This window comes from Suricata suricatta, chromosome 4, assembly GCF_006229205.1.
Source record: "Suricata suricatta isolate VVHF042 chromosome 4, meerkat_22Aug2017_6uvM2_HiC, whole genome shotgun sequence".
NCBI classification, from domain to species: domain Eukaryota; kingdom Metazoa; phylum Chordata; class Mammalia; order Carnivora; family Herpestidae; genus Suricata; species Suricata suricatta.
Genome location: NC_043703.1, coordinates 68963984 through 68976520, shown reverse-complemented (window position 1 = coordinate 68976520; position 12537 = coordinate 68963984). Strand labels below are relative to the sequence as shown.

General features: G+C 47.2%; 1 protein-coding gene across 1 annotated transcript in view; it reads left to right on the top strand.

Annotated features, from left to right (window-relative positions):
- Positions 1 to 6: 6 nt before the first annotated feature.
- MEDAG (mesenteric estrogen dependent adipogenesis) overlaps positions 7 to 12537 on the top strand; it is a gene marked incomplete at its 5' end in the record, with an annotated part of 17028 nt that continues 4497 nt past the window's right edge. Inside the window, 2 exons of the mRNA XM_029938627.1 lie at positions 7 to 104; positions 10295 to 10404. Of these exons, the coding sequence (XP_029794487.1) occupies positions 7 to 104; positions 10295 to 10404 (208 nt within the window). The remainder of the gene's footprint in view (positions 105 to 10294; positions 10405 to 12537) is intronic.

Sequence of the window (12537 nt, the reverse complement as noted above, 5' to 3'; positions counted from 1 at the left end):
GGCCCCGGGGCGGCGGCGGCGGCGCGCGGGGGCTTCAACGTCTTCGGCGACGGCCGCGTATGCCTCGACGGGCAGCTCTACCGCCTCAGCAGCTACATCAAGAGGTGGGTGGCCTCGCCGGGTCCCGCAGAGGCCTCCGCCCCGCTGTCGCGCCGAGAGCCCAGGCTCACCCGGCTGGCTTCCCGCCAACCCCGTCCCCACCAGGATGCCCCCTCTTTCCTGCCACTTCTAGGGTCGCCTCACTACCAAGGTCAACTGGAGGTGCACAGCGGGCTTCCTCCCCGCCCCGTCCTGGCCTTAGGCCTGACGTTTTCCAGCGGCCACCTGCAGCCGCCCAGGAGGGCACCAAGACAGGCGCGTGGCGTGGCGTAGGGCTGGGTGGGGAGCGCGTAGCTGGAGGGTGAGCTGTCCCTTTCTGGCTCCCTAACTGGGTCAGATGAGCTCAAATCCAGGCACACCCTTCAGGGGATGTTTTCGGAGGAGAGACTCACGCCCTGGTTTTGGATTTGTGGGGAGGGGAGACGATGCTCGATTCTGTTATTTACTGGCTTTGTCCAGTGAGGAGACCTCAGTGGAAAAGTGTGCAGAAGTTCGAAGTTTTCCATCTTTGGCCAGCCTTGGTTTTCAAAACGTAAATAAATAAACCACGGACGAGAAAGGAACAAAGCTCAATAAAGTCCAGCCCAGGGCCCTGTGGGCGGTGGTGTGGGAGGCAAGTTCTGGGAAAATCCGCGCAATGCCTGAAGCTTCCGGGATCCTCGGCCGAGCGAATCGGGGGCCCAAACCTAATTTGATGGAGGGGGCCCAGGATGCTTAAGTGTCTGATGTATTTCTTCATCAGCCGGCAGGGCTGTGGTCCATCCGAAGCAGGCTTTGATCATCATGGGGTAAAGGAGGAGGGAGCTTCATCCTGGATTCTACAGGGCCTCTTGCCTTCCAGCGGTTACCCTTGCTTGTCTATGGGGGGCGGGGGGGTCTTATAGTTGGACTGCGGAACTGAGTGTGGGGAAGCGGGCAGGGCAGTCTAGAGTTTGAATCAGAGAGGAGTAAGCTGGCGGCTCTGAGGCTACAAAGCCTTTGCTACCGGGAAGGACAGTAGCACCCTGGTACCTTGTAAGTGGTGGACGGACCCAAGAAGGGCAAGCAAACAAAATGAGATATTTAAAATGCCATCTTCAAAGCTGCTGGGGAAAATGCTGCTTTTCCACACAAAGAGAGCCTGGGCTTTGAATGCCTGAAAAACCATTCTGCAGCAAGAGTTGCACTCTTTCTTTTTGCACCAAAAAAAGAAAAAAATAGAATATCTCCCTTTCTGAGTGAATTGAAAATTCCAACCCATACACTGGGGACTATGGGAGGAACTGAGTTAGGAATTATATTTATAAAGATTTGTTAAAAAGTAACCATTGCATCTGAGAATAGAGTATGAAAAATTAAAATGTCCAGAATTTATTGAAGCTCTAGGTTAGCGTTTTGACAGAGCCATCTTCTTCAGGCTTAGCAAACAGTGCGGCAAAATTTAAAACGGGTCGAAGTGTGGTTATTGAACTCTTGCTTTGAACACCTCCTACACAAAAGACTCTTAAACAGCAGTGACCCCCTGGCAGTTTAGAGTCCAAAGCAAACAATGGCCAGGTGACACAGACCAGAGTGCGGTCAGGATGCAACTACAAGGTTCTCATTGTCAAAGTGGTTGAGTGAGGGCCTTTGAACCCTAGGAAACAGCAAGGAGCATCTGAGAACAATTTGAGTGACAGAAGGAACAATCTGTCTTCCTCTCAGGGGACCTGCTACAGCAGGGGAGGTGGGCTTTTATAGGTGGGTATGCAGTCCTGAAGGATGAACTTGACCTGGATGGAGAGAGCCTTCCAGAAAGGGAGGGAAGACTGAGTTGTGGGCAACAGTGAGACGTTTTGTCTTCATGGACTGTAAAGTGGGCGGATAGTCGGAATGTAGACATACCAAGTTGTCTCCTCAGATCTGCCAAATTTATCCAATTTGGTTTTGGGGAAAGGATATAGCTTCCTCTCTCAGAATATTACTCCAAAGCAGTGATTCATTTCCTCCATCCCTCCCTCCCTTCTCTTCCTTCCTTATTTAAGCTTTGGCCCATTTTACTAAAGAAAAACAGCATGATTTACTTGTAGATTGCCCGTTGTAGCACAATTCTAAAGATCACAGTGTCACTTGGATCAGTGATAGCTAGCATGCATTATTTATTATCTGCATGGCATGCCCAATTCAACATTATTGCCACTGCAGCACGGGGCAGCAGTTTTGGCCAACATGATACAGATCTCTGCTTCAGACTTCCTCGAGGGTGGGCAGGCGTTGGCGAGGATGACCAGTTTAACTTTGCTTTGTCAATCATCTTCCAGTCGGCTGTACCCCAGCACATACTTCCCACCTTTCATGACCAGTTGGGACCTAGAGTTGATGGAATCCAACACCTTTTTCATCCTTCCTGTGGCCACCATATTCCTACCTTAGGTGAAGCATGGCCCCCCAACCAGGAACAGCCCCCAAGATGGCCAGGGAATGAAAAAGCCAAGCAATGAATATTAATCATTTTAGACTACAGAGCTTTCAAGAATTTATGTAGATCATCTCCCCCAAGGTGTATATATATACCAACATTGCTGACCATCCAGGCGATTTATGACATACTTGGATCCAGGTTAAGGAAACTTGCTCTATTAATTAATTCAGTTATTGTTGTCATTCAACAACTATTTTCGGTGTGAGTCAGCTTACGTTGTAAGCAGGATTTCCTTTTTGAGGCCTCAGAAATGTGTGCTGTGTCTTTTAACGAAAACGCTTAGGGCTACTGACCTTGACATTCATAGGATTCACTCATTCAGACAAAAGGATGATTCGGTGGCCCAGCTTACCAGGGTGTGTTTTCTGATACTTGAATGTTTTTTCCAAATCCATGCCTACTGAATAAACCGAAGGGAACCTGGGGTGGAAGGGAGGTTTAGGGATGGCCATCGGAGCTGCAGAGCTCCTGAGAGACTTCTTTAAAAATTTGTCCTGGGGCGCCTGGGTGGCTCAGTCAGGTGAGTGTCCAACTTTGGCTCAGGTCATGATCTCACAGTTTGTGGGTTCGAGCTCTGCGTTGGGCTCTATGCTGACGACTAGCTCAGAGCCTGGAGCCTGCTTTGGATTCTGTATCTCCCTCTCTCTCTGTCCATCTCCTGCTCACACTCTGTCTATCAAAAGTGAATAAATGTAAAAAAAAAAAAGTATGTAAAATGTAAAAAGATTCATGGCAAGCTCTTTATTGTTATTTTTTTTCTTTCAAGCTCAGAACTTCCAGCCGTATTACATACAAAATCTGCTCAGGATTCTAGGTGAAAGTAACCAATAACTCTCACGTGCACGCATGCACATATGTGTTCTTCCTATAATTGGATGCAGCCTCTTAGTGAGACGTAGTGGAATCCGTTTGGCAAATAGGAGCTGCATCCTTCCTTCTCAGAGTTTCCCTAGCATCAAAGAGGCTATCTGAGTAATAAAAATAAGTACAACAATAATAATGGGAGGCTGCTAATGTTTACTGCAGTGTCAGGAATGGTACAAAGTATTTTACAGCTGTTACCTCGCGAAAGCCTTCAAAGTGGGCTCTATTGGTGTTTCCCTTGTTTTACAGATGAGGGAATTAGGACCCAGAGAGATTCAATAACTTACCCACGTCAGTGGCCGAGGAGTCCTTGCAGGAGGGCTTCTATGTGGCATTTCCTAACGAGAAGCCTCCCCTTCCAGCCAGAAGAATTCTGGCTTGCTGTAGACAAAGGTCTCCCGCATCGACAAGTAAAGAACTGGACTTACATTGGACAGGATGCATTGTAGACAATCAGCCTAGAAAAGAAGGTAAATCCGGTGGCCTTGAGGAAGCCGCTAAAAGCAGAGATGCGAGCTGTTCCTGCCCATATGAGACCAGCACATAGATGGTGACAGTCACACTTACCTGGAGGTCAGCAACCTGGGTGCAGGGGGGAGGTGAGGGTGGAGTCAAGGCTGGAGCCTAGGTAGATTTTCAGGGGCAAGTCTCGACTCCACCTGCCGTGGGAAGCGTTGGGCTCTGCTGGCCCAGGCCCGGCTCTCTGGAGAACCCTCGACGGGAAGCGGAGGCGTAGACGTGACTGCAGCATTGCAGCCCCGTTTGCCATGTGCAGTGCTGTCCGTCAGCGTGGGTCCTCAGCCTTTGTCCCCATGTCTGAGTCTCAGATTTGGTGACCTGCCTGGGACAGCAGCCACTCAAGAGGACAGGTAATGATAGTGATGAAGTCATCCACCTTTGTGTGTCGAGCTCTGATTGGTATGACATGCAGTCCAGTGTAAGTGTGGACGTGCATGGAGGCCAGGGCCAGGCTGCCGTGGTTTGAATCCTAGTTCTGCTGCTCACTAGTCGAGGAGCCTTGGGAGATGTTGTAATCTCTATGATTCAGTCTCCTCGGTGTATAGTGGACATTATAAATTTTTTTTATGTTTTTAATTTATTTTTGAGAGACAGAGAGAGACAGCACAAGTAAGGGAGGGTCAGAGAGAGAGAGGGAGACACAGAATCCAAAGCAGGCTCCAGGCTCCGAGCTGTTAGCACAGAGCCTGATGTGGGGCTCGAGCCCAAGAACTGTGAGATCATGACCTGAGCCAAAGGTGGATGCTTAACCGACTGAGCCACCAAGGCGCCTCTAATGGACATTATAATACCGGCCACCTTATAGGGGAGTTGTTCAGAATTTACATTTTATGAGGTCCTTAAAACAGTTATTGGCACGTATCGATCACTTGACAAATGTTCGAAGCCTAAGCCAAGTGCCTCATGCGCGTTATTTAATGTTAGCCACCTCATGGGGGTACTTTTTGTTAGCCAGGCTTTAAAGGTGAAAAAATCAATCTCAGCAAGGCTAAAAAACGTGCTGAGGTCACAGAGACAAAAATCAACCCCAGATCTGATGATTCAAAAGCTCCGTGCCCACTAATGCCTTCTTTCCTCAGGAGCCTTGTTGCGGACTCGTAGCCACACTCTGGTCCGCCTCCTCCTCTCAGCTCAGCCAGTCCTTGCCAGATAGCCCCCTGCAAACCTGAGCGCAGCCACCCCACGGTCCCCACGGCGTGGCTAACCCGTGCCTCTGCCGGGGACCCCTCGCCCCTGCCCCGGCCCACCCCATGGTGGCACGGGTGGTCTGGAGGAGCAGTCCCTCCAGTCTATCTCAGCTCAGTAAATGGCTCTAACTCCACACTCCTCCTGCTTTGCTCTTTCTTATTTGAATAACTAGAGCATAAGCTCAGGGGGCAGGGGATGCTTGAACACATGAATGCAGAAAGCTGTGCATTTATCTGGCATTTATATGTTTGAAATCATTACATTAGTTTCTGAGCCTTTTAATGGCAGGGACCATGTCTTAGATCAGTGCTTCTCAAACAAATAAGTATGCAGGTCTCCTGGAGATCTTATTAAAACACAGTTTTTAAGTTGAATAAAAGGGGAGGAGCCCAGGACCCTGCAGTTTTACCAGCTCCTACGTGATGCCAGTGTTGATGGTCCGGTGATCATGCTTTAAGCAACACGGTTTTGCTTGTCTATCATTTGATATTGAAATGGTGCATTTTCTTATGTCTTCCTAACAGACTATATGCTTCTTGAAAGCAAGTCTCCTTTTGCTTCTCTCTGTCCCTGGCAGGCAGGGCATGTGCTTCATAAGGATTTAGTGCAGGAATAAACGGGTGTACAAATGCATCATTCTCCGTCCTGTGACAACGCTTCACAGGTCCTGAGCATCTGGAAGGAAGGAATGAATGAATGAGTAGATGGATGTGTGCATCCTGGATGCAAATCAGCAGACGGGAGAGTGATCAATCTGAAACTATTGCTTAATTTCCCTAGAGTTGGGGCAGAAGGAGGGGAGGAAGTGAAAGGAAAGGAACAGTCTGACAGCTTAGGATGGGGCCTCACAGAGAGCTGTCAAGTTAACATTGGAAACACAGCAGGGCCACGGTGCTCGCTCCCGAGGGCGGAATGCTTTAGCTTAGTGTCATAGCAAAGGATTATGGAAGCGATAAGCCACTTGTGGACTCTGCACAAGGCTTGTCTCAATATGCGTTCCTCTTTTTTTGTGCTCCACTCTCCATATTTTTTTAAATGGACACATGCAGAGAGACACACATGCGTACTCCCCCGCCACCCCGGGTGAAAGCCTTAGGTTTGAGTTCTTATTTGCCTTTGAACACTAAATTGCCAGAGCCTAGGGAAATTTGGGGCAGCGTTTCAGATTGTGCTAGAAATGATATGACACCTGAAGCAATCTCCAGAGAAAGGTAGGCATCTCAGAGGGGAGTGAGCTTTCGGCCACTCCTGATTTGCTAGAAGCAAAAATACAGTGTTCTTCCTTGGTCTCATCTTTCAGGCATTGCCTTCATTAAGCTTTAGCTTTAGCCTTCCAGACTGAAAAACTGAGGAAAGAAATTGGGGCAAAGAAGGAAAAACTCTTGCTCACTTATTTTTCAGATGCTTATGTTGTCCTGTTTCCTGGTCACTCAGATGAACACAGCCCTGTTTGTGTAGCACAAGTTTGTAGAACTGTACCCTTTGGCCAGCAGAGTTGCCTCAGATTACATACGGACAGTGTTTGTTGAGCATCTATTATGGGCTAAGTGTATATATCTATATTATTTGCACTGCACTGAGTCCTCACACAGAAAGAAATACTGTTTCTTCTCTTCTATAGATGAGGGCGCGGGTTCCGATGGGTTGAGTAACTCACTCAAGGTCACAGTGAGGTGTGACTCTGCGGCTGAGTTCACACAGCCAGTCAATTAGGGCATGACTTAGATCTTCTCATTGCGAATCACTATGCATTCGAAAGGCAGTCACATTGGTCTGCCTTTCAATCTTTGGGTAGAAGCCAGGCATAGAAAGTTTCAGCCTAGGAGCATTTTGGGGCCAGGGTGAAAGCAATGAAGAAATGAGAGTTTAGAGGGAGCTATCTTAAACCATTTGCTTTTCATCCTTAATAGTTTTAGCAAATACAATAAGCATCCAGTGCACAAGAAGCAGCATTTGCATTAGTAAGTCAGAAATATGCACGATTAAAGATGAAATCACTGTTCCCTAATGTAGTCTGGGCTCATCTTAAAATAAAGCCAGTGATTGAATGCCGGATACTCAGATACCTGTGAGACTTAGAGCCAGGTCCTCAATCTCTTTGTATTTTAGCAGCTTATGTATCCAAATTTTGTAGCAGTGAATTCCAAAGGAGTGCTCACATGCATTAATTTCTCTGGCATTTCAAGGTGTTTAACAATTGTACCATACCTGGAGGCTGGGAATAAGGTATTTCTTATTTGTGACCTGGTTTAAATAGAGAGTTCATTAAGTAGGGATCTTGCTACAATCTCCGGTCTGTGAATTCTGTTACAGAGCTCTCATATAAATAGCAGCATTTTCACACATCTGTGGCATAGTGATAACTGACATGCTCTGTGGTGATGTTTACAGCCCCGTTAAGATCCTAAAAGCGCCTCTAAATCATCAAAGGAAAATTAAATTATGTTGAGCATAGTTTTATTATTCAGGGCATCTTATTAAATTCAGACTCCAGAAAGGATGACACGTATATAGGTTATGCATTAAACTGAGCGAGCATCCAGAAGCCCCCACCACTCCCAGCCTCGTCCCCCTCCTCTGATCTTGAGAAACAACAGCTCTTTGAGCCCCCCAGCATTCCAAAAAAGCTCCCAGAGAATTCTGGGGAAAACCGATTATTGTCCCAACCAGTGATCGTTTCTTAGTTGAGATTTTCATCTTTTTCCTATAACTGTGGAGTGATCGGAATACAATCGAGGGTCCCTCCAATGGGATGGTGGTGGGTCTCTCAGGCAGAGAAGCAAGTATTGCACAGTTACGTGCAACATCAGAATAGTAATGGGGTTTCCGGTCACGCCGTACACAAATGCCGTGCATGTGCCTTAGCGAGCGACACTCAGACCATGGATATTGAGAGAGCAGAGGAGTCACCTTGAGAAAGATGTGAAATGCTTAAGTGACTGTAAATTAGCTCCATGGCAAACAAGGCTGGGGAATATGAAATTCTGCCTTGGATGAGTCACAGGCGGCCTCAGACTCTGCTCCAGCGACGCGCGTCTGCCTTGTTGATGTTTCCTCCAGTTGGACTTGTCCTTTTCTTACATGACAATGGACAAGAGTTTTCTTCCTTTTCTCTTCCTCTGTGCCCCCTGCCATTCCCCCTACAACCGCAGACCTTCCGCGGCCTCTCCCAGGCCACTCTTGTCTGGTCGTCCCAGGTCCTGGACAGTTAAGAGGTGACGGCAGAGGGGCTGGGAGGGTACAGGGGACCCCCGGACCGCCACCCTCTATCCCAGTCCCACCTTGCACCTGAGCCCCTCAGGTGTGATAAAGCCCTTGCGATGCCTACCTGGTGCCCAGCACCCGATCAGCAACCGGTGAATGCTGTTGAATGACTGAATGAAAGCAAATGACCTCAGCAAATCGTGGTTTCCCTTCTCTCTCCTCTTCGGCTTTTTTCCTTTGGCAGTTGCCAACTGGGACAAAAAGGAACAGGCACATTCTCTCCCTGCTGATATGGAACCAAGGGTCACTCCCCGTGAGGTATCCCCCTCTCCCCCACTCTCATTGGGCATTGTGTTGTTCAGGTGAGGATCAGGCAGGAGAGCAATGACGGAAGAACCCTTACAAAATCCCTGGTCTGCACTCTCTTCCACAGGCTGTTCCCTTGTTATTCTGCCTGGTGCCTCCTCACCCCACTCCTGAATGTCAACACCTGTACCTGCTTCCCTTCCCTGGAATACACACCAGCCCTCCCGCCCCTCCACTAGCCCCCCGACCACCCCTAGTGTCCCTGGCGTGGGAAGCAGAGACTACATTAAAAGCCTGATGAAATACAATGCAGGAAGCATTTTTAGAGACTCCATCAGGGGTCAGGTCTTAAAAGCTCTTGAAATCAAGTCTGACAATCCCCAGAAAAGAGATAATGATAACAGATTTCTAAGACACCAAGCTGGGAGACAGGCCGAAGCTGTGTTTTTCTGCCTTCGGGGTAGATATTCTCCCACACGCTCCCAACCCATGCCTAGGTTCGGGGTCTTGTGTGCTGGCCCCCCAAGTGAGTTATGGGGAGTGGGGTGGGGCGGGAGGCTAAGAGGGCTGTGTGGTCACAGCTCCCTGCAGTGGGGCTTTCTCCAAGGCTGTGATTTTCATGTCAGGCACTGGATGGACAACAAGCCAGAAAGAAACAACTCGAGCTGTCTCTGCCCGTGACTTGATGTAGGAAGTAAACGCCATTGCACAGCAAGGGCAGCCTGAGCCGTCGGCCAGGGCGGCCATTCATTCCTTGCAGATGCACACAGCTGGGGTGGTCAATGGGGAACTGGTTCGGTGTTGAAGAGGGACTGTGGTGGACCCATCCACCAGCCTGTTGGATGCCATCCAGCCTGCCTGCATCCTTGTGGCGGCTGAGCTTAGGTGTGGATAGAACATTAGCCGTCTTTTTGAGGGAAGCCGATTTGCACCTCCATCTGTCTTTCAATCAACGATGCAGGTGGAAACCTAGAAACTACCTGGACAATTTGTAGAATAGGGGGAGAAAGCTGACATGCTGGATGACAGAGTCAAAATGTGAAAAAGAACTTCCCAGTCTGGGTTACTGAATGAAAACCAAGGAGGCTAATTTGAATAGGGTCATGGGCAAAAGTCCAACCTTAGTGGTCTTTTTTTTTTTTTCATTGCACAAAGCTCAGTATCAAGGAGATATGAATTAGTTCATATGACTCTTGGTCGATTGCGTAAACTATAGAGGGTCTGGGCTCCAAGGATTAGAGAAGGCAAGAGGGAAGGAGAAGAAAAGGAAAATTTCAGACCCACCAATTTGGTAGGATGACTAGAGAGGTCCCAGCTAATCTCACTAGTTGAGTGTAATTCATTCTCAGTACAGAGAGAGTACTTACAGCTTCAAATGAACTCTTATAGTCCAAAAGATAGATGGTATTGGCCATCATGGAGCGAAGGCTGCGCCCAGGAGCCCAGGATTGGTGTCAGGCCGCCCCCAAAGACCTTGGCCACCTTCAGGCTGTGTCCTGATGTCTCAGCTGACTAGGGAGGGGATTTATTTATATCGTACAAAAGCTGACCACCTCCAGAGGACACGTGTTAGGCCATGTCCCTTACAAGTTCTGTGGATGTGGCAGGTGCCCGTCCAGAGCATCCCCTTCCTGACCTAGATACATTGGCAATTATCTCTGCTTTTTTCCCTAGGTATGTGCAACTGACCAGCTACTGCGATTATAAAGACTACAGGGAAACTATATTGAGCAAACCGATGCTGTTCTTTGTTAATGTACAGACCAAAAAAGACACCTCAAAAGGTAGGTCTATAAATATTATGGGTTTGATGCTGGCTCCTGGGGCTGTGGACTGCAGCATGCTAATGAGGTAGGAGTTGTTCATGGAGTAGGCAGGGGAGACGTCAGCTGGTGACAAGGCTGGGGGCGAGGAGCCTGGTGCGTTAGACCATCTGAAGCACAGTGCAAGCCTGCAGAACCTCTAAATGATCCTAGGGCAGAAGCCATCTGTCTCTGGGCTTTTGTCTTGTACTTCCTGTCCAGGCAGGAAGTGCTGTCGCGCTCTGAGTCTACAGAAATGGCTGGAACACTGCTGAGGATATATAATACTGTGTGCCACGGTCCAGACACTCGCCATGTGTGAGGCATACGCTTGTGTCATTGATTGACGCAACAGCCCTATGCGCCTTTCATCCAGATGGGAACATTTTTGAGCATGAAAGTAGGTACTGTTAATAATTATGCTAGGACTCAGGTATAAACTAGCGCTCACCCAGGGAAACTAGGATGCACAGTCATCTTACCTAAGAGGTGCTGAGAGCCATTTAATAAATTAAAAAAAAAAACTAAGATAAAGAAATAGCCGTTGTAGAGGCTTTTATGTTTCGTGCTACGGCCTTCAGATTTCAACTGGAGAGATATCTCTTCATTGTTTCTTCCAAGAAATCAGATTTACTGATAATAACTCTATTAACTCCAGTTCCGATAGAAGAATATCTCCATCTTCCTTGCTTCCTGCACAGTGTTAATGTGGGGAAAGTCATGGGCATAATACTCTGTGATAGAGGCAGAATTTCTTAATTCTACTTCTCAACTGCATTCCTAAAATGAGCCCAAGGTAATAAGAAATATGTACAAAATCCAAATAGACTTTCTCAAACATTTATTCCCATTCAGATTTGGGGAACTGATTCTCTGTTCATTTCATTCAGAGTCATTCAGATTCTCTGCTCACTTGGTAATTCAGTTACAATGCTCTCGGCAGGAGGGGCTGGGAACAGAACACGAGGTAGCAAGCTGCTCTTGTTAGAGCATCTGAGCCCCTGATGTTATTTGGCTTGATGATGACCAGAAAGCTGGAGTGTTCTCTGGGAATGTAATTCACAGACGTATTGAGTATACCTCCTGCGTTGATCTCTCAAAAGGAATCTTAAGAAAGAATAAGAGACCTCTCCAGTTTTGCATTGTAATGAAAGTGCAGGAGGTAGTGCAGGAGGTGTTTGTGGATTTGCGGGTGGCCTATAAAAGGTACACAGTTGTGTGACAACTATCCTGGAAGGAGGTACAGAAACCCAGTGCTGTGAGATTGTGAGGAAAGCCGTGAAAAAAAGAGCTTCTATGATACAAAAGCTTAAGATGGTCAAGTTTAAATTAAGAAAGTTATAAGTAAGGTAACGTCTAATCTCGGTGCCAAACTGCACCTTTGGGCAAATTTGAAAAAGCCACTTGTAACTCAACACAATTTACTGATCCTTTCCAGAAGTTTGTCATAATAACTATACAAATAAACAATGTCTATGAATATGAACGGCACCTTCTAGAGTTGTGCAGTGTACAACCCGCCCAACCAGCCCAGCTGTTGAGTATGGGAGCCATTAGTAGCTAACGAACCTAAAGATGTTAGTTTGGTTTGTGTGAAAGTTAATTCAAGGTCTCAGATAACTTGCTTGTATTATTTATCTCCTATCTCAAAGAAGATATAAGGTAATTTAGATTTAAAGCGCCTCCCCCCAAATGGCAATTTGGGAGAAATGAAATAGGGGTAAAAGAAAATAAGATGGATAAAGTTAGTGCAAAAGTTAGCTCAAATTATATTCCTGAGGGATGTAAGACTCATTATTGATGGACCATAGGTTTGACTCCCAAAGCACATGCAAAATGTTCAGTTCTCAAAATCACATAATCACGCCTTTCACAGAGAGTGACAGTTTATGCTACTGTCTGTCTAGAAAACAACGCTGGACTAGTAAGGCCACGGAGCTTGATTCTGGGTACTGGAAAAGTTAAGAGATCGTTGGTTTATAATATTTCAAATTTCCTACTTAACAACTTTCTCTTTGCTTAGATGGTATAGAATTGGACAGAATTGGACAAAAGGAATTAAAAACAAAAGAAAGAAAGAAAAAAACCCAAGCCAAACCACCACCACCAACAACA